General features: G+C 31.8%; 1 protein-coding gene across 1 annotated transcript in view; it reads left to right on the top strand.

The window, feature by feature from the left end:
- LOC148947628 (uncharacterized) overlaps positions 1-21116 on the top strand; it is a 200651-nt gene that overhangs the window by 152405 nt on the left and 27130 nt on the right. The window contains exon 16 of the mRNA XM_089095962.1: positions 15345-15472. Coding sequence (XP_088952088.1) covers positions 15345-15472 — 128 coding nt within the window. The remainder of the gene's footprint in view (positions 1-15344; positions 15473-21116) is intronic.

Genomic DNA, 21116 nt, shown 5'->3' on the forward strand with positions numbered 1-21116 from the left:
TTTTTTTCCAGGGGTGATCGTATCCAGTATTCCTAGCATGTCGTGAGAGGGCTCATTCGAACGGAAATCAAAAGTTCTAGTGCCCTTTTTAAGTGACCAAAAAAGTTGGAGTGCAACTAGGCCCCCTCCCACGCTCATGTTTTCTCAAAGTCATCCAATCAAAATTTTGAGATTGCCATTTTGTTCAGCATTGTCGAAAATCTAATAACTATGACTTCGAAGATGACTTAATCCCCCACAGCCCCCGGGGGAAGGGCTGCAAACTATGAGGTTTGCCCATTGTTTCCATATGTTATTTGGAGGTAATTGCAGCCGTTTCCAGGAGGGATTTTTTCTGGTGGGGTAGGGGGCAGGGACTACGTAGGAGTATCTTTCCATGAAGGAAGTTTTCATGGGGGAAGGGATATTTCTATGAAGGGGTGCCGGATTTCCATGCATTATTTAAAAAACTATCAAAATTAAATTAAAAAAAGAGTTTTTTTCAACTGAAAGTAAGGGGCAACATTAAAACTTAATGCAAACAGAAATTATTACATGTATGAGGGGGTGTGCCCCCTAGTCAATACCTCACTCTTTCCGCTAATTTTTTTTTAGTACTTTCGAAAGAGCTATCTATTAGCTATCTTTAGCGTAAGGAGCAGAGTATTGACTAGGGGGCAAACTCCCTCGCATACGTAATAATTTCTGTTCGTTTTAAGTTTTAATGTTGCTCCTTACTTTCGGTTGAAAAAACTTGTTTTTTTTTTAATTTAAAAGTCTATAAGAGTAGAAAGGCCTTATTGACTCCGACGAGAACCACGTGGTTTATGGTTTTTCTCAGTGAGAATGAAAAAACAGAATTTTTCTCACTTGAAAAAAACAGGAATTTTCCCACTTTTATGGATGTTTCTTGGACGGTTATGTGTGTTGGTCAATTTATTTGTTGTTTTTCATGGATGTCAACAGCAATTTATGTCTGTTTTATGTTTTTTGTCAGTGAGAATCAAAAAACAGGATTTTTCTCACTTTGATGGATGTTTTCTGGATTATTGAGTCTAACGGGGACAGGGTCAATGACACTTCTTTCAAGATCTTGTTTTGATGTTTTGGCCAAGTGCATGCTCGAGGCGAATGTCAAGGTGTCCAGGAATAGGAAACAGGATCACGTGTTTCCTTCTCAGTGAATCAATAATTCCCCTTAGAAACAACAAATGAATTCCCCTTTCTTGACAAATCAATCAACCATGACATCATCTGTCAGACATTAAAAAACTTCGCCACGGAAACAATTCTACTGGTCGAACTTCAAAGATATTAATAAACTTCGCCCTGGAAACAATTCTCCAAGAAACATCTTAGAGATGAATAGATTAACGCGGGAAAAGGGTTTCTTAGTAGTTTGAAATGTGACAGCGCAGAGATGCCAAAAAGAAAAGGAACTCGCAGAAATTGCGTTTAGGGGTTATTTTAGCGAAAGCGTTTTAGACATTTTAGGGAATTATTTCGGCGAAACAGTTAGAGACATTTTAAAAGATGATTTTAGAAGATGTTTTAGAAGAGGTTTTGAGTGTGGTCGTTATAATACACAAGTTCCATTTGAAGAGTGTCGTGAGGTCCCTTACCCCAACCCCGAAGGACTCCGATCCCATACCCCAACCCCAAAGGGCCCCGATCCCCCTACCCCAACCCCGAAGGAAGCCCACGGTCCCCAAAGGTCCCCCGGGCTCCCAAAGGGCCCCTGGCGCCTCAAAAGCCCCAGAGCCCTCATTTTTTAATATTTTTTAAGGTTATATTCTATCTTTACAGAACAAGTTCTTTTCTTAATTTCCTTCCTAAACCCATTTTGCAAGTTGAAGTACCCATCCTTTACACACCCAACTTTAATTTACGGCTTTTTGGAATGCTCCAACACCAAGCAATACTTTTCAAAGGCATTTCAGAACAATTTCTTGTCTTAATGTCCTTCCTAAACCAATTTTACAAATTGAAGTACCTATCCATTTCACCCACAACTTTACTTTACAGCTTTTTGAATGCTCAAAAACCAAGCAATAGTTTTCAAAGGGCATTTCAGAACAAGTTCTTTTCTTAATGTCCTTCCTAAACCCATTTTACAAATTGAAGTACCCATCCATTTCACCCACAACTTTACTTTACAGCTTTTTTGAATGCTCCAACACCAAGCAATACTTTTCAAAGGGCGTTTCAGAACCAGTTTTTTTCTTAATGTCATTCCTAACCCTATTTTACAAGTTGAAGTACCCATCCTTTTCACCCACAACTTTACTTTACAGCTTTTTGAATGCTCAAAAACCAATCAATACTTTTCAAAGGAATTTCACAACAATTTCTTTTCTTAATTTCATTCCTAAGCCCATTTTACAATTTGAAGTTCCCATCCTTTTCACCCACAACTTTAATTTACAGCTTTTTGAATACCCAAAACCAAGCAATACCTTTCAAAAGGCATTTCAGAACCAGTTATTTTCTTAATGTCATTCCTAAACCCATTTTACAAATTGAAGTACCCACCTACCCCAACCCCGAAGAAACCCCCCAGCCCCCCAAAGGTCCCCCGCGCCCCCCACACCCCCAAAGCCCCACCGAGGCCTTCCATTCCCCATTACTTATTGAATTTTTTTAAGTTTTTTCGGACTGAATTTTTTAGACTTAGAAATTACCCAACATTTTTCTGGTTTTTTCTTTAACCCATTGGCATAGAGTTTTAGCCTAGAGTCTTAGCTTAGTTTTATTTAGAATTGAGGTTTACTTTAGTTTTAGTTAAGAGTTTAGAGTTTTAGCTTATAGTCTTAGCTTAGAGTTTTTGTTAGAGTTCTAGTTTAGTTTAGTTTTAGTTAAGAGTTTAGAGTTTTTAGCTTAGAGTCTTATCTTAAAGTTTTTTTTAGATTTTTAGTTTAGTTTAGTCTTAGTTAAGAGTTTTAGCTTAGAGTCTTAGCTCAGAGATTTAGTTAGAGTTGAAGTTCAGTTTAGTTTTAGTTAAGAGTTTAGAGTTTTACCTTAGAGTCTTAGCTTAGAGTTTTAGTTAGAGTTGAAGTTTACTTTAGTTTTAGTTAAAAGTTTAGAGTTTTAGCTTAGAGTCTTAGCTTAGAGTTTTTGTTAGAGTTCTAGTTTAGTTTAGTCATAGTTAAGAGTTTAGTTTTTAGCTTAGAGTCTTAGCTTAGAGTTTATGTTTAAGTTCGAGTTTAGTTTAGTTTTAGTTAAGAGTTTATAGTTTTACCTTAGAGTCCTAGATTAGAGTTGTGGTTGGAGTTGAAGTTCAGTTTAGTTATTGTTACGAATCTAGAAATTAGCTTAGGAACCATAGCTTAGAGGTTCTGTTTAATTTCAAGTTTAGTTTAGTTTTATTTAATAGTTTATAGTTTTTTAGCTTATATTCATATCTTATAGTTTTATCTCAAGTTCTAGTTAAGTTTATTTTTAATTAATAGTTTATAGTTCTACCTTAGAGTCTTAGCTTAGAGTTTTTGTTAGGGTTGAAGTTTAGTTTAGTTATAGTTAAGAGTTTAGAGTTTTAGCTTAGATTATTAGATTAGAGTTTTTGTTATAGTTCTAGTTTAGTTTAGTTATAGTTAAGAGTTTGAAGTTTTACCTTAGAGACTTAGCTTAGAGTTTTAGTTTTTTTTAGTTTTAGTTAAAAGTTTAGAGTTTTTTAGCTTAGAGTCTTAGCTTAGAGTTTTTGTTAGAGTTCTAGTTTAGTTTAGTTTTAGTTAAGAGTTTAGAGTTTTTAGCTTATAGACTTAGCTTTTAGTTTTATTTATAGTTCTAGATTATTTTAGTTACAGTTAAGAATTTATAGTTTTAGCTTATAGTCATAGCTTAGAATTTTACTTAAAGTTGTAGTTTGTTTAAGTTTTAGTTTAGAGTTTAGAGTTTTAGCTTAGAGTCTTAGCTTAGAGTTTTTGTTAGAGTTCTAGTTCAGTTTAGTTTTAGTTAAGAGTTTAGAGTTTTACCTTAGAGTCTTAGCTTAGAGTTTTAGTTAGAGTTGAAGTTTAGTTTAGTTACAGTTAAGAATTTAGAGTTTTAGCTTAGAGTCATAGCTTAGACTTTTACTTAAAGTTTTAGTTTGGTTTAGTTTTAGTTAAGAGTTTCGAGTTTTAGCTTAGAGTCTAAGCTTAGAGTTTTTTTGTTAGAGTTCTAGTTTAGATTAATTTTAGTTAAGAGTTTGATGTTTTACCTTTGAGTTTCAGTTAGAGTTCTAGTTTAGTTTAGTTTTAGTTAAGAGTTTGGTTTTTTACCTTAGAGTCTTATCTTAGAGTTTCAGTTAGAGTTATAGTTTAGTTTTAGTTAAGAATTTATAATTTAGGCTTATATTATTAGCTTATAGTTTTTTGTTATAGTTATATTTTAGATTTCTTTAAGCTTTTAGAGTTGTTAATTTATACTCAAAGCTTAGAGTTTTAGTTGAAGTTGAAGTTTAGTTTAGTAATAGTAAAGATTTTGGAGTTTTACCTTAGAGACTTAGCTTAGAGTTTTAGTTTATTTTAGTTTTAGTTAAGAGTTTAGAGTTTTTTAGCTTATAGTCTCAGCTTAGAGTTTTTGTTATAGTTCTAGTTTAGTTTAGTTATAGTTAAGAGTTGGAAGTTTTACCTTAGAGTCATAGCTTAGAGTTTTAGTTAGACTTCTAGTTTAGTTTAGTTTTAGTTAAGAGTTTATAATTTTATCTTAGAGTCTTAGCTTAGAGTTTTTGTTAGAGTTCTAGTTTAGTTTAGTTTTAGTTTAGAGTCTATAGTTTTTAGCTCAGAGTCTTAGCTTAGAGTTTTTGTTGAAGTTCTAGTTTAGTTTAGTTTTAGTTAAGAGTTTAGTGTTTTAGCTTAGAGTCTTAGCTTAGAGTTTTTGTTAGAGTTCTAGTTTAGTTTAGATTTAGTTAAGAGTTTGGTGTTTAACCTTTGAGTCTTAGCTTAGAGTTTTAGTTTATTTTAGTTTTAGTTAAGAGTTTAGAGTTTTTTAGCTTAGAGTCTTAGCTTAGAGTTTTTGTTAGAGTTCTATTTGTGTTTAGTTTTAATTAAGAGTTTAGAGTTTTTAGCTTAGAGTCTTAGCCTAAAGGTTTAGTTAGAGTTCGAGTTTAGTTTAGTTTTAGTTAAAAGTTTAGAGTTTAACCATAGATTCTTAGCTTAGAGTTTTAGTTAGAGTTGAAGTTTAGTTTAGATACAATTAAAAATTTAGAGTTTTAGCTTAGATTCATAGCTTAGAGTTTTACTTAAAGTTGTAGTTTAGTTAATTTTTAGTTAAGAGTTTAGAGTTTTAGCTTAGTCTTACAATAGATTTTTGTTAGAGTTCTAGTTTAGTTAAGTTTTAGTTAAGAGTTTAGAGCTTTACATTAGAGTCTTAGCTTAGATTTTTAGCTAGAGTTCTAGTTTAGTTATAATTAAGAATATTGAGTTTTAGATTAGAGTCATAGCTTAGAGTTTTAGTTAAAGCTACAGTTTATTAAAATAATAGTTAAGAGTTCAGAGTTTTACCTTAGAGTCATAGCTTAGAGTTTTAGTTAGAGTTCTAGTTCAGTTTAGTTTTAGTTAAGAGTTTAGAGTCTTAGCTTATAATTTGTGTTAGAGTTCTAGTTTAGTTATAGTTAAGAGTCTCGAGTTTTTAGCTTAGAGACTTAGCTTAGAGTTTTGGTTAGAGTTCTAGTATAGTTTAGTTTTAGTTAAGAGTTTAGAGTTTTACCATAGAGTTTTAGCTTAGAGTCTTAGCTTAGAGTTTTTGTTAGAGTTCTAGTTTAGTTTAGTTTTAGTTAAGAGTTTAGAGTTTTTAGCTTAGAGTCTAAGCTTAGAGTTTTATTTATAGTTCTAGTTTAGTGTAGTTAAAGTTAAGAATTTAGAGTTTTAGCTTATAGTAATATCTTAGAATTTTACTTAAAGTTGTAGTTTGTTTAAGTTTTAGTTAAGAGTTTATTGTTTTAGCTTAGAGTCTTAGTTTAGAGTTTTTGTTAGAGTTGTAGTTTAGTTTAGTTTTAGTTAATAGTTTAGAGTTTTACCTTAGAGTCTTAGCTTAGAGTTTTAGTTAGAGTTGAAGTTTAGTTTAGTTACAGTTAAGAATTTAGAGTTTTAGCTTAGAGTCATAGCTTAGACTTTTACTTAAAGTTTTAGTTTGGTTTAGTTTTAGTTAAGAGTTTCGAGTTTTAGCTTAGAGTCTAAGCTTAGAGTTTTTTTGTTAGAGTTATAGTTTAGCTTAATTTTAGTTAAGAGTTTGATGTTTTACCTTTGAGTTTCAGTTAGAGTTCTAGTTTAGTTTAGTTTTAGTTAAGAGTTTGGTCTTTTACCTTAGATTCTTAGCTTAGAGTTTTAGTTAGAGTTCTAGTTTAGTTTTATTTAAGAGTTTAGAATTTTATATTATAGTCTTAGCTTAGAGTTTTTGTTAGAGTTCTAGTTTAGTTTAGTTTTCGTTAAGAGTTTAGATTTTTTAGTTTAGACTCTTAGGTTAGAGTTTTAGTTTAAGTTGAAGTTTAGTTTAGTAATAGTAAAGAGTTTAGAGTTCTAGCTTAGAGACTTAGCTTAGAGTTTTAGTTTATTTTAGTTTTAGATAAGAGTTTATAGTTTTTTAGCTTAGAGTTTTAGCTTAGAGTTTTTGTTAGAGTTCTAGTTTATTTTAGTTTTAGTTAAGAGTTTGGTAATTTAACTTAGAGTCATTGCTTAGATTTTTAGTTAGAGTTCTAGTTTAGTTTAGTTTTAATTAAGAGTTTAGAATTTTAGCTTAGAGTCTTAGCTTAGAGTTTTTGTTAGAGTTCTAGGTTAGTTTAGTTTTAGTTAAGAATTTATAGTATTTAGCTCATAGTCTTAGCTTATAGTTTTTGTTAAAGTTCTAGTTTAGTTTAGTTTTAGTTAAGAGTTTAGTGTTTTAGCATATAGTCTTAGCTTAGTGTTTTTGTTAGAGTTCTAGCTTAGTTTAGATATAGTTAAAAGTTTGGAGTTTTACCTTAGAGACTTAGCTTAAAGTTTTAGTTTAGTTTAGTTTTAGTTAAGAGTTTAGAGTTTTTTAGCTTAGAGTCTTAGCTTAGAGTTTTTGTTAGAGTTCTAGTTGTGTTTAGTTTTAATTAAGAGTTTAGAGTTTTTAGCTTAGAGTCTTAGCTTAGAGTTTTAGTTAGAGTTCTAGTTTAGTTTAGTTTTAGTTAAGACATTAGAGTTTTACCATAGAGTCTTAGCTTAGAGTTTTAGTTAGAGTTGAAGTTTAGTTTAGTTAAAGTTAAGAATTTAGAGTTTTAGCTTAGAGTCATAGCTTAGATTTTTACTTAAATTTGTAGTTTAGTTAAGTTTTAGTTAAGAGTTTAGAGTTTTAGCTTGGAGTCATAGCTTAGAGTTTTAATTATATTTTATGTTTACTTTAGTTACATTTAACAGATTGGATTCTTAGAATAGAGCGATAGATTAGATTTTTTGTTAGAGTTCTAGTTTATTTTACTCTTAGTTAATAATTTAGAGTTTTAGCTTAGAGTCTAATATTATATTTTTGTTTAAATATATAGTTTAGTAAAGTTATATTTAAGAATTTAGAGTTTTAGCTTAGAGTCATAGCTTAGAGTTTTAGTTAGAGTTCTAGTTCAGTTTAGTCTTAGTTAAGAGTTTAGAGTTTTAGCTTATAGTTTGTGTTATAGTTGTAGTGTATTTATATTTAAGATTCTCGATTTTTTAGCTTAGAGTCTTGTCATAGAGTTTATTTTAGAGTTCTAGTTTAGTTTATTTATAGTTATGATTTTAGAGTTTTTACCATAGAGTATTTTCTTATAGTTTTTGTTATAGTTCTCGTGTAGTGTAAAATTAGTTAAGCGTTTGTAGTTTTAACCTATATAATTATATTATAGTTTTAGTTTAGTGTATTTTTACTTAAGAGTTTATAGTTTTAGAGTTTAGAGTTTAACTTAGAGTTTAGAGTTTTAGCTTAGAGTCTTAGCTTAGAGTTTTTGTTAGAGTTCTATTTTAGTTTATTTATAGTTAAGAGTTTGGTTTTATACATTAGAGACTTAGCTTAGAGTTTTAGATTAGTTTAGTTTTAGTTAATAGTTTAGAGTTTTAGCTTAGAGTCTTATCTTAGAGTTTTTGTTAGAGTTCTAGTTTATATTAGTTTTAGTTAATAGTTTAGAGTTTATAGATTAGAGTCTTAGTTTAGAGTTTTTTGTTGAAGTTCTAGTTTAGTTTAGAGTTTTAGCTTAGACTTAGAGTTTTAATTAGAGTTTTAGTTTAGTTTAGTTTTAGTTAAGATTTTAGAATTTTAGCTTAGAGTCTTAGCTTAGAGTTTTTGTTAGAGTTCTAGTTTAGTTTAGTTATAGTTAAGAGTTTGGAGTTTTACCTTAGAGACTTAGCTTAGAGTTTTTTGTTGAAGTTCTAGTTTAGTTTAGAGTCTTAGCTTAGACTTAGAGTTTTAATTAGAATTCTAGTTTATTTTAGTTTTAGTTAAGAGTTTGGAGTTTTAGCTTAGAGTCTTAGCTTAGAGTTTTTGTGGAAGTTCTAGTTTAGTTTAGTTTTAGTTTAGAGTTTTATCTTAGACTTTAGCTTAGAGTTTTATCTAATTAGAGCTCTAGTTTAGTTTAGTTATAGTTAAGAGTTTGGAGTTTTTAGCTTAGAGTCTTATCTTAGAGTTTTAGTTTAGTTTAGTTTTACTTAAGAGTTTAGAGTTGTAGCTTAGAGTCTTAGCTTAGAGTTTTAGTTAGAGTTAAAGTATAGTTTAGTTACAGTTAAGAATTTATATTCTTATCTTAGAGTCATAGCTTAGAGTTTTACTTAAAGTTATAGTTTGGTTAAGTTTTAGTTAAGAGTTTTAGCTTAGACTTAGAGTTTTTGTTAGAGTTCTAGTTTAGTTTAGTTTAGTTTTAGTTAAGAGTTTAGAGTTATAGCTTAGACTTAGAGTTTTAATTAGAGCTCTAGTTTAGTTTAGTTATACTTAAGAGTTTGGAGTTTTTAGCTTAGAGTCTTAGCTTAGAGTTTTAGTTTAGTTTTGTTTTAATTAAGAGTTTAGAGTTTTAGCTTAGAGTCTTAGCTTAGAGTTTTAGTTAAAGTTATAGTTTAGTAAAGTTATAGTTAAGAATTTAGAGTTTTACCTTAGAGTCATAGCTTAGAGTTTTAGTTAGAGTTCTAGTTCAGTTTAGTTTTAGTTAAGAGTTTAGAGTATTAGCTTATAATTTGTGTTAGAGTTATAGTTTATTTATATTTAAGAGTCTCGAGTTTTTAGCTTAGAGTCTTAGCTTAGAGTTTATGTTAGATTTCTATTTTATTTTAGTATTAGTTAAGAGCTAATAGTTTTAGGTTCGAGAAGTTTCTTAGAGTTTTTTCTATATCTCTAATTTATTGTAGGTTTAGTTAAGAGTTTGGAATTTTACCATGGAAACATAGATTAGAATTCTAGTTTAGTTTAGTTTTACTTAATATTTTGTAGTTTTAGATTTTTGAGTTTAAATTAGAGTTTAGATTTTTAACTTAGAGTCATAGCTTAGAGTTTTTGTTAGAGTTCTAGTTTAGTTTAGTTATAGTTAAGAGTTTGGTGTTTAACCTTAGAGACTTATCTTAGAGTTTTAGTTTAATTTAGTTTTAGTTAAGAGTTTAGAGTTTTAGCTTAGAGTCTTATCTTAGAGTTTTTGTTAGAGTTCTAGTTTAATTTAGTTTTAGTTAAGAGTTTAGAGTTTTTAGCTTAGAGTCTTAGTTTAGAGTTTTTTATTGAAGTTCTAGTTTAGTTTAGTGTTTTATCTTATAATTAGAGTTCTAGTTTAGTTTAGTTTTAGTTAAGAGTATAGAGTTTTAGCTTAGAGTCTTAGCTTAGAGTTTTTGTTATAGTTCTAGTTTAGTTTAGTTATAGTTAAGAGTTTGTAGTTTTACCTTAGAGACTTAGCTTAGAGTTTTTTGTTGAAGTTCTAGTTTAGTTTAGAGTCTTAGCTTAGACTTAGAGTTTTAATTAGAATTCTAGTTTATTTTAGTTTTAGTTAAGAGTTTGGAGTTTTAGCTTAGAGTCTTAGCTTAGAGTTTTTGTGGAAGTTCTAGTTTAGTTTAGTTTTAGTTTATAGTTTTAGCTTAGACTTTAGCTTATAGTTTTAGATAATTAGAGCTCTAGTTTAGTTTAGTTATAGTTAAGAGTTTGTAGTTTTTATCTTAGAGTCTTAGCTTAGAGTTTTAGTTTAGTTTTGTTTTACTTAAGAGTTTAGAGTTTTAGCTTAGAGTCTTAGCTTAGAGTTTTAGTTAGAGTTGAAGTGTAGTTTTTAGTTAAAGTTAAGAATTTAGAGTCTTAGCTTAGAGTCATAGCTTAGAGTTTTACTTAAAGTTATAGTTTGGTTAAGTTTTAGTTAAGAGTTTTAGCTTAGACTTAGAGTGTTTGTTAGAGTTCTAGTTTAGTTTAGTTTAGTTTTAGTTAAGAGTTTAGAGTTTTAGCTTAGACTTAGAGTTTTAATTAGAGCTCTAGTTTAGTTTAGTTATACTTAAGAGTTTGGAGTTTTTAGCTTAGAGTCTTAGCTTAGAGTTTTAGTTTAGTTTTGTTTTACTTAAGAGTTTAGAGTTTTAGCTTAGAGTCTTAGCTTAGAGTTTTAGTTAGAGTTAAAGTATAGTTTAGTTACAGTTAAGAATTTAGAGTCTTAGATTAGAGTCATAGCTTAGAGTTTTACTTAAAGTTATAGTTTGGTTAAGTTTTAGTTAAGAGTTTTAGCTTAGACTTAGAGTTTTTGTTAGAGTTCTAGTTTAGTTTAGTTTAGTTTTAGTTAAGAGTTTAGAGTTTTAACTTAGAGTCTTAGCTTAGAGTTTTTGTTAGAGTTCTAGTTTAGTTTAATCTTAGTTAAGAGTTTAGAGTTCTAGGTTAGAGTCTTAGCTTAGATTTTTTGTTAGAGTTCTAGTTTAGTTTAGTTTTAGTTAAGAGTTTAGAGTTTTAGCTTAGATTCTTAGATTATAGTTTTTGTTAGAGTTCTAGTTTAGTTTAGTTTTTGTTAAGAGTTTAGAGTTTTTAGCTTAGATTATTAGCTTAGAGTTTTAGTTAGAGTTCTAGTTTAGTTTAGTTTTAGTTAAGAGTTTAGAGTTTTAGCTTAGAGTCTTAGCTTAGATTTTTGTTAGAGTTCTATTTTAGTTTAGTTTTAGTTAATAGTTTAGAGTTTTAGCTTAGAGTCTTAGCTTAGAGTTTTTATTTGAGTTGAAGTTTAGTTTAGTAATAGTTAAGAGTTTAGAGTTTTAGCTTAGAGTCTTAGCTTAGAGTTTTTTTTAGAGTTCTAGTTTAGTTTAGTTATAGTTAAGATTTTGGAGTTTAACCTTAGAGACTTAACTTAAAGTTATTGTTTAGCTTAGTTTTAGTTAAGAGTTTATAGTTTTCTAGCTTAGAGTCTTAGCTTAGAGTTTTTGTTATTTTTCTAGTGTAGTTTAGTTATAATTAATAGTTTTGAGTTTTAGCTTAGAGTCTTAGCTTAGAGTTTTAGTTAGAGTTCTAGTTTAGTTAGTAGTGAACTTTAGTAGAGTTTTTTAGCTTAGAGTCTTAGCTTAGAGTTTTTGTTAGAGTTCTAGTTTAGTTTAGTTTTAGTTAAGAGTTTAGAGTTTTACCTTAGAGTCATAGCTTAGAGTTTTAGTTAGAGTTCTAGTTTAGTTTAGTTACAGTTAAGAGTTTAGAATTTTAGCTTAGAGTCTTAGTTTAGAGTTTTTGTTAGAGTTCTAGTTTAGTTTAGTTAAGAGTTTAGAGTTTTATCATAGAGTCATTCTCTAACAAAAACTCTAAGCTAAGACTCTAAGCTAAAATTCTAAACTCTTAACTAAAACTAAACCAGAACTCTAACTAAAACTCTAAGCTAAGACTCTAAGGTAAAACACATAATTCTTAAATAAAACTAAACTAGAAGTCTAACTGCAACTCAAAGGTGAAAAATCAAACTCTTAACTATAACTAAACTAAATTAGAACTCTAACAAAAACTCTAAGCTAAGAATCTAAGCTAAAAAACTCTAAACTTTTAACTAAAACTAAACCAAACTAAAACTCTAAGCTAAGTCTATAAAGTAAAACTCCAAAATCTTAACTATAACTAAATTAAACTAGAACTCTAAAAAAAACTCTAAGCTAATACTATAAGATAAAACTATAAACTCTTAACTATAACTAAACTTCAACTCTAACAAAAACTCTAAGCTAAGACTCTAAGGTAAAACTCTAAACTCTTAACTAAAACTAAAATTAATTAGAACTTCAACAAAAATTCTAAGCTACAACTCTAAGCTAAAAACTCTAAACTCTTAACTAAAACCTAACTAGAACTCTAACAAAAACTCTAAGCTATGACTCTTAATCTAATCTCAAAATTCTTAACAATAACTAAACTAAACTTCAACTTTAACTAAAACTCTAAGCTAAGACTCAAAGCTAAAACTCTAAACCCTTAACTATAACTAAACTAAACTTCAACTCTAACTAAAACTCTAAGCTAGGACTCTAAGCTAGAACTCTAAACTCTTAACTAAAACTAAACTAAACTCGAATTTCAACAAAAACTCTAAGCTAAGACTCTAAGCTAAAAACTAAACTCTTAACTATTACTAAACTAAACTAGAACTCTAACAAAACCTCTAAGCTAAGACTCTAAGCTAAAACTCTAAACTTTTAACTATAACAAAGTAAACTTCAACTATAACTAAAACTATAAGCTAAGAATAAGGTAAAACCCTTAACTATAATTAAAATAAACTTCAACTCTAACTAAAACTCTTAGCTAAGACTCTAAGCTAAAAATCTTAACTAAAACTAAACTAAACTATAACTCTAACAAAAACTCTAAGCTAAAACTCTAAACTCTTAACTAAAACTAAAGTAAACTTCAACTCCAAATAAAACTAAGCTAAGACTCTAGGCTAAAACTCTATGCCAATGGGTTAAAGAAAAAACCTGAAAAATGTTGGATAATTTCTAAGTCTAAAAAATTCAGTCCGAAAAAACTTACAAAAATTCAATAAGTAATGGGGAATGGAAGGCCTCGGTGGGGGTTTGGGGGTGCGGGGGGTACGGGGGACCTTTGGGGGCTGGGGGGGGGGTCCTTCGGGGTTGGGGTAGGTGGGTACTTCAACTTGTAAAATGGGCTTAGGAATGACATTAAAAAAATTACTGGTTCTGAAATGCCTTTTGAAAAGTATTGCTTGGTGTTGAACATTCAAAAAGCTGTAAAGTAAAGTTGTGGGTGAAATGGATGGGTACTTCAACTTGTAAAATGGGCTTAGGAAGGACATTATGAAAAGAACTTGTTCTGAAATGCCTTTGAAAAGTATTGCTTGGTGTTGGAGCATTCAAAAAGCTGTAAAGTAAAGTTGTGGGTGAAATGGATGGGTACTTCAACTTGTAAAATAGGTTTAGGAATGACATTAAGAAAATAACTGGTTCTGAAATGCCCTTTGAAAAGTATTACTTGGTGTTGGAGCATTCAAAAAGCTGTAAAGTAAAGTTGTGGGTGAAATGGATGGGTACTTCAACTTGTAAAATGGGTTTAGGAAGGACATTAAGAAAAGAACTTATTCTGAAATGCCCTTTGAAAAGTATTGCTTGGTTTTGGAGCATTCAAAAAGCTGTAAAGTAAAGTTGTGGGTGAAATGGATGGGTACTTCAATTTGTAAAATGGGTTTAGGAAGGACATTAAGACAAGAACTTGTTCTGAAATGCCTTTGAAAAGTATTGCTTGGTGTTGGAGCATTCGAAAAAGCAGTATAGTAAAGTTGTGGGTGAAAAGGATGGGTACTTCAACTTGTAAAATGGGTTTAGGATGGACATTAAGAAAAGAACTTGTTCTGAAAAGATATAATATAGCCTTAAAAAAGTATTAAAAAATGGGGGCTCAGGGGCCTTTGGGACGGCGGGAGCCGTTTGGGAGCCCGGGGGACCTTTGGGGACCGGGGGCTTCCTTCGGGGTTGGGGTAGGGGGATCGGGGCCCTTTGGGGTTGGGGTATGGGATCGGAGTCCTTCGGGGTTGGGGTAGGGGACCTCACGACACTCTTCAAATGGAACTTGTGTATTATACTGACCACACTCAAAACCTCTTCTAAAACATCTTCTAAAATCATCTTTTAAAATGTCTCTAACTGTTTCGCCGAAATAATTCCATAAAATGTCTAAAACGGTTTCGCCCAAATAATCCCTAAACGTAATTTCAGCGTGTTCCTTTTCTTTTTGTCATCCCTGCGCTGTCACATTTCAAACTACTAAGAAACCCTTTTCCCGCGTTAATCTATTCATCTCTAAGATGTTTCTTGGAGAATTGTTTCCAGGGCGAAGTTTATTAATATCTTTGGAGTTCGACCAGTAGAATTGTTTCCGTGGCGAAGTTTTTTAATGTCTGACAGATGATGTCATGGTTGATTGATATGTCAAGAAAGGGGAATTAATTTGTTGTTTCTAAGGGGAATTATTGATTCACGAGAAGGAAACACGTGATCCTGTTTCCTATTCCTGGACACCTTGACATTCGCCTCGAGCGTGCACTTGGCCAAAACAACAAAACAAGATCTTGAAAGAAGTGTCATTGACCCTGTCCCCATTAGACTCAATAATCCAGAAAACATCCATCAAAGTGAGAAAAATCCCGTTTTTTCATTCTCACTGACAAAAACCATAAAACAGACATAAATTGTTTTTGAAATCCATGAAAAACATCAAATAAATTGACCAACACACATAACCGTCCAAGAAACATCCATAAAAGTGAGAAAATTCCTGTTTTTTCAAGTGAGAAAAATTCTGTTTTTCCATTCTCACTGAGAAAAACCATAAACCACGTGGTTCTCGTCGGAGTCAATAAGGCTTTTCTACTTATAAGACCGTCCTCATTTTTATAAATTATGAGCGGTCATTTGATTCAACTGATAGATGCGCTTTGGTGAAGGTCTTTTCCTTCTATGTTGTACCAAATAAGTACATTAAAGAGTATTGTGCTATGTAAAAGGATATTATCACTACATTTAAGCTAGAAAGTGAGAATGGTAGTTGGTCCGATTTGGAATCAGGAGTTAAGCAGGGTTGTGTCCTATTTCTATTTATAGATAGGATGGACTTTGCATTAATGAACACATCAAAGGATATAAGAAAACACGGTTTCAAATGGACGGTGAAACTCCTATACTTATACTATACAGATTATTTTAGTATCCTAAATAAAACAGATATTTAGTGAAATAAATGAGTTTCAGAAGGCTTTAAAAGTTCAGGATCAAGAAGAGGTTTCTTTCTGTAACATGAAAATCAATCAAGTGGATACCCAGATACCATTACTATTTTTTTTTCTTATAGTTACGGTTCGCTAGATGTATGAGTGAGTTCTAACATGAATATGCATGTTAGATGCATATTCATATTTATCAATTGCCAAAAGTTTGAAAAGTTAATTATGATGATACAACATTTTCTTACTGACCTCTGCTTTTTAGGAGAAACAAAGAGATCCCAAGAAGAAGCCAAATTTTACCATGAAGCTCAAGGATTTAGAAGGTTGTAAAGGGTCAAGAATAAAAATGACCGGTTGTGTCATTGGAAGTCCTGAGCCAACAATTGAATGGTATGTTTCTTTAATTGTTGTTTTTTTTACATGGTTTGAAAAAAAGCGGAAAGGAACTCAAAGGAAATAATAAAAGACATATTGACTTTCCATGCTTGTATTTTCTTGCATGCGTATACACTTTTAAATTCACAGCGAAAAATTTTGTGTTTTAGATTTTAAAAGGAAGAGGTTTTTTTCAAGGGTTGAAATAGCGAAACAAACTTGTGTAAATTACGGTGAGTAGCCAATTAACGGTTTTTTTTATATACAAAAGTAAGTAAATTTATGCTAATTAGTCTTTGAGTTTGAGGTGCTGAAAAGATGTTTCTAATTTTAGCCAATCTCCCTGACTATCCATGAGGTAAAATTCCTCTGCAAATACAGCCTGTGGATAAGGATTCATTCGAGGAATTTCTTATTTACTAGCATAACTACTGAAAAATCACTGGAGTGTCAAGCTACCTCAGGTCAATCTGGTTGCGCTAGCTTCTCTTCCACCCAATTCTATTCAAAGCTTTACTCTTTTCCTGCTCCCATGTAGTTGCAATTTTCTTTAATTTCCTTCTGACGACCTCATTCGAGGATGACCTGCTTTTCAATTAAACATGTTTATGTTTATATAAGTTATGCCAAAACTTAAGCTGATGATTTAGTGAAAGTATGGTTGAAGATAGTAGAGTATGTATATGAATAAATTATACACTACTATTTGTGTCATGATTTTCAAAAGAGTTTATGCTGTTAAAAATTGCTGAAAAAGTTTCTCCAGCATATAAATAGCAGGCCAAATTATAAATTCCTAAAGGAAAACCGAAAAGATTCAAACTATTATTTTCTTTTTCCCCGAAAAAGACTATGTCAATATAAAACGAACAGAAAGTAATTTAGAAAACTTTTTCTACAAAATAAGTTTTTCAAAAAAAGTAAGGAACTCCATTAAACCAAAAATGAAAAAAAAGAAGGAATGAAATAATCTACCAAGCATTCAACTACCACAAATCAGTATCAATAAATAAATGAACCCAAAATGAACAGAAATTAAAATAAATAACAGAGCCAAACTCAAAACGAGAAGAAATTAGTATGAGTAGGGTTCAAAACACCTATGTTTTCTAAGAGCCAGGATATAATTTGTACTTTACTGAAAAACAATTCAAATGAATATGTATTGTCAGTTTAACATACATATGCTGATATTTATTCCGTAAAATTCTAGTCAATTTTTGTTTTCTTAAAGTTATAAAAGTGAAAACATTTACAAGAATTTTTTAACAGTTTATGTTAACAAAATAAACTCTTTTGAGAATCATGACACAAATAGTAGTGTTTAATTTAGTCATATACACCCTCTAGTTGATAAATAAAAATTAATACCATTCCCAAATAATTATATCTATGCTCTTTCACAGCATGGATACAATTACACTCTTTTGATTTAGTTTTAAAGCAAAATTTAGTTTTTAAGCATAATGGGCAAATTACATAACTGCGGGGGGTTGACCTACCCAATAACCCTAGAAATATCTTTACTACACCATTCAGTTATGCTGAACAAAATGATTGTCTTAAAACTTTGATTGGAAGTGTCTGGAAAATTATGAGCTAAAGAGGAGGGCTGATTTCCCTCCAATCATTTTTGACTCTTAAGAGGGCACTATAGCTTTTAATTTTCAATCACATTAGCTCCTTTAAAGTATCAATCATATTACTGGCTATGATAGAGTATCGCTGCGTATGTACTTATATGCCCTATAGTGCTTATATGCCCTTTTAATACATGCATGCATATAGGTTTTTCGTTTAATTTAAACTCCTCATAAACGTTCCCTAAAAGTTTCAACTCAACTCGATTAGTATCGTTAGTTACAGTAACCGTAGAAGCAGCATTAAATGAATACACACAGCGTATTCTGGCTAGTTCAAAATCCCCAACTTATGAAGGCATGAAGGTGAAATTTCAGAGAATATTTCTGTTGTACGGATGACAACCTGCCATCCGTATGCGGGTTGTCAAAAGGGCATATCAGCAATATCTTAGGAACAGTTTTGTTTGTGAAATTAAAACTTACAACGCTTGTTGTGGGGGATGTTGAACTAACCAAATGACAATACTAAGATAATACTAATGCTTCTACTCCTATAACTACTGCTACTATTACTATTGCCGCTCCTACTACTGCCGCTACTAAAGCTGAGACTACTACTATGGACTGTGCTCCTACTGCTACAAATATTTTTACTGGTGCTATTACTACACTTAAGTAGTAGCACCACTTAATTAGTAACTCTACTTCTACTGCTACTACTATATTTGCTGGTGCTAATACTAACTTAAGGATCTTAAGGCGACAATTTTGGGCAATATTGTAACTGTATTGAAATAAATCGAAACACAGCATGACCATATAGGTTGTCAAGAGGACGTATCAGCAATGCTTCAGGACCGGTTGATGGTATTAAGTTAAAAATTTCATCGTGTGTTGAAAAAAAGGTACTATTTGCATACCGCTACTAATACTACTACTGCTACTACAACTATTGCTACGCATAATTACTGAACCTTTCAACAATGATGAAAAAATTGATGTCTCAAAACCTTGTTTGGATATTTTTTGTGAAAATGATGGGCGTGGAGGGGAGGTCTCTCTCAAATCACTTTGACTCTGAAAAAGGGCACTATAACTTCCAATTTAAAATCAAATAAGACCCCTCTGAATTTAATACGCCCGCCTTTTCCATAAAAACCTTATATGCCCCCAGGGCATAACTTAAAGCCCTCGCCCCAGGGCTCTGGAGGGTTGAACTACCCCTAGAAGCAGTGCTATATGTTCTTTGGACTATTTTAAATAATATTGCCATTGCACAATTTCAATCAAATGCATTTGGTGAAAAGGGGGGGTAGTTGGGTGGGGGTGCTACTTTACCTCTATCACTATTGACTCTTTAAAGGGAACTAGAACTTCCAGTTTCAACCAAATGAGCCACCTCTAAAGCTTATACAACTATCCCTTCCATATAAATCGTAAATGCCCCAAAGGCATAACTTACAACCCTCGTCCTCCGGCTCTGGTGGTTCATACCAACCTCAAAAGCCTTGTTATATGATATGTGTACTATTTTGAATAAAAGGACTGTCTCATAATATCTATTGTATACATCTAAGAAAAACACGACGTGTTTGTGTGTGTGTCTGTGGGGGGGGGGGTTGCTGTGCTTTGATCACTTTGACTGTTAAAAAGGGAACTAGAACTTATGGTTACACATCCAATGAGTCCCCTCAAAAGCAAATACGACCACCCTTTTTATAAGAAACTTATATGCCCAAGGGAATAACTTACAACTCTTTCCCTGAGAGCTGTAGGGGGGGTGTCTTCCTGAAAGATATAATTTCCGAAACCTTCAACTACGATGAATAAAATTTTTATCTCCAAATTTTTATTGGAGGTGTTAAGGGAAATGATGAGCGTGGAGGGGGCTGGTTGTCCTCAAATCATTTTAACTCTTAAAAAGGGCACTATAACTTCCAATTTCAAATCAAATAAGCCCCATCTGATGTTTATACGACCGCCAAATCAATAAAAACCTTATATGCCCTCATAAAACAATTTACAGCCCTATCCCCAGGGCGCTGGGGGTACTGTCATCCCTAGAGATATTATTATATGTTCTTTGGACTATTTTGAAAAAAAACGCCATCTCATAATTTTAATCAGATGTATTTGGTGAAAGGAGGGGTTATAGAAGATGGGGGGGGGCTAAATGCCGGCCATCACTTTTAGCGCTTTAGAAGGAACTAGAACTTCCAATTTTCAACCAAATGAGTTTCTTCGAGAGCTAAACAACCATCCGTGCCATAAAAACCGTAAATACCCCCTGGCCAAAACTTATAACCCTTGCCCCTAATCTCTGGGGTTTGTTTCAACACCAAAAGCCTTTTTATATGATATTTAGACTATTTTGAATAGAATTACTATCTCAAAATTTCTATTAGATGCAGTTCGGACAATACGACGTGTGTGTGTGTGTGGGGGGGGGGTAGCTGCCCTCCAATGACTTTGACTCTTAAAAAAAGCACTAGAGCGTCTAATTAGCAATCCAATGAGCCCCCTCCGAAGTTTATATGACCGCACTTTCTATAAAAACCTTATATGTCTCCAGGGCATAACTTAAAACCCTTGCCCTGAGGGCTGGGGGGATTTGTCATCCTCAAAAACATAATTTCCAGACCTTTCAAATACGTTTAACAAAATGACTATCTCAAAATTATGACTGAAAGCGTTTGGGGAAATGATAGGCGTAGGGAGAGGGGCATTTGCCGTCTGCTTCCTTTTGACTAATAAGAAAGGCATCAGTCCTCTCAATTTACAATCGAATGAGCCCTTTTTAAAGCTTCTACGACAAAACTTTCTATAAAAACCTTATATCCCCCATGGGCACAATTTATAACCCCTTTTCCTTAGGGCTGTGGGGGGGGGGGGGTATGTGGTCCTAAAAGACCTAATTTTTAGACCTTTCAACTACGTTGAACAAATGGCTAAATCAAAATATTGATCGGAAATGCTGGGGAAATGATGGGCGTGGGTGGGGGTGGTTTTCCCTCCGATTGCTTTCGACTATTATAAACGGTAATAGCCCTATCAATTTTCAATCGAATGAGTCCTTTTTGAAGTTTTTACGACAAGGCTTTCTACAAAAACCTTATATGCCCCAGGACATAACTTACATCCTTAGCCGTTAGGGCTGTGGAGGGGGGGGGGGTTGTCACACTAAAAGGCATAATTTGCTGACACTTCAACTATGTTCAACAAATTGACTATATCAAAATGTTGATTGGAAGTGTTTGGGGAAAGGATGGGCGTGGGGGGAGGGGGGTTACATTCACTCTCCGATCGCTTTTGACTGTTAATAAGGGCGCTAGCCCTTTCATTTTCCAATTGAATGAGCTCTTTTTGAGTTTTCTACGACAACCTTATATGCCCCCAGGGTATAACTTAAAACTCTCTGTGGGTGTGGGGGTTTTGTCATCCTCAAAGACCTAATTTCCAGAACTTTCAACTACGTTGAACAAAGTTGCTATCTCAAAATTTTGATAGGATGTGTTTGGGCAAATGGTGTTTATATTTGGGGAAATGGTGTTTTTTTTCTGGCTTTGAAATGTTCAAAGCCAGAATAAAATTTGCACTCTACTGAAAAAATTCTTTTTAAAGTTTTCACTTTTATAACTTTAAGAAATGAAAAATTAATTAAGATTTTAAGGAAAAATATCAGCATATGTAGGCTGTATTAAACTGACAATGAACGTTCATTTGAATTTTTTCAGTAAAGTACAAATTTTATTCTGGATTTTAGAAAGCATAGGGGTTTTGAACCCTATTAATGTTAATTTCTGCTCGTTTTTAGTTTGACTCGGCTATTTATTTTAATTTCTGTTCGTTTTGGGTTTCATTTATTTATTAATGCTGATTTGTGGTAGTTGTATGCTTGGTAGATTATTTGATTCTATTTTTGTTTATGTTTGGTTTAATGGAGTTTTTCATTTTTTTTAAACATATTTTGTGGAAAAAATTGTTTTAATTCATTTCTATTCGTTTTATATTGATCTAGTCTTTTTCAGGGAAAAAGAAAATAATAGTTGCAATTTTTCCGTTTTTATCTCGGTAAA

This window comes from Artemia sp. Qi Xiang Cuo, chromosome 10 (assembly GCF_049724085.1).
Source record: "Artemia sp. Qi Xiang Cuo chromosome 10, ASM4972408v1, whole genome shotgun sequence".
NCBI classification, from domain to species: domain Eukaryota; kingdom Metazoa; phylum Arthropoda; class Branchiopoda; order Anostraca; family Artemiidae; genus Artemia; species Artemia sp. Qi Xiang Cuo.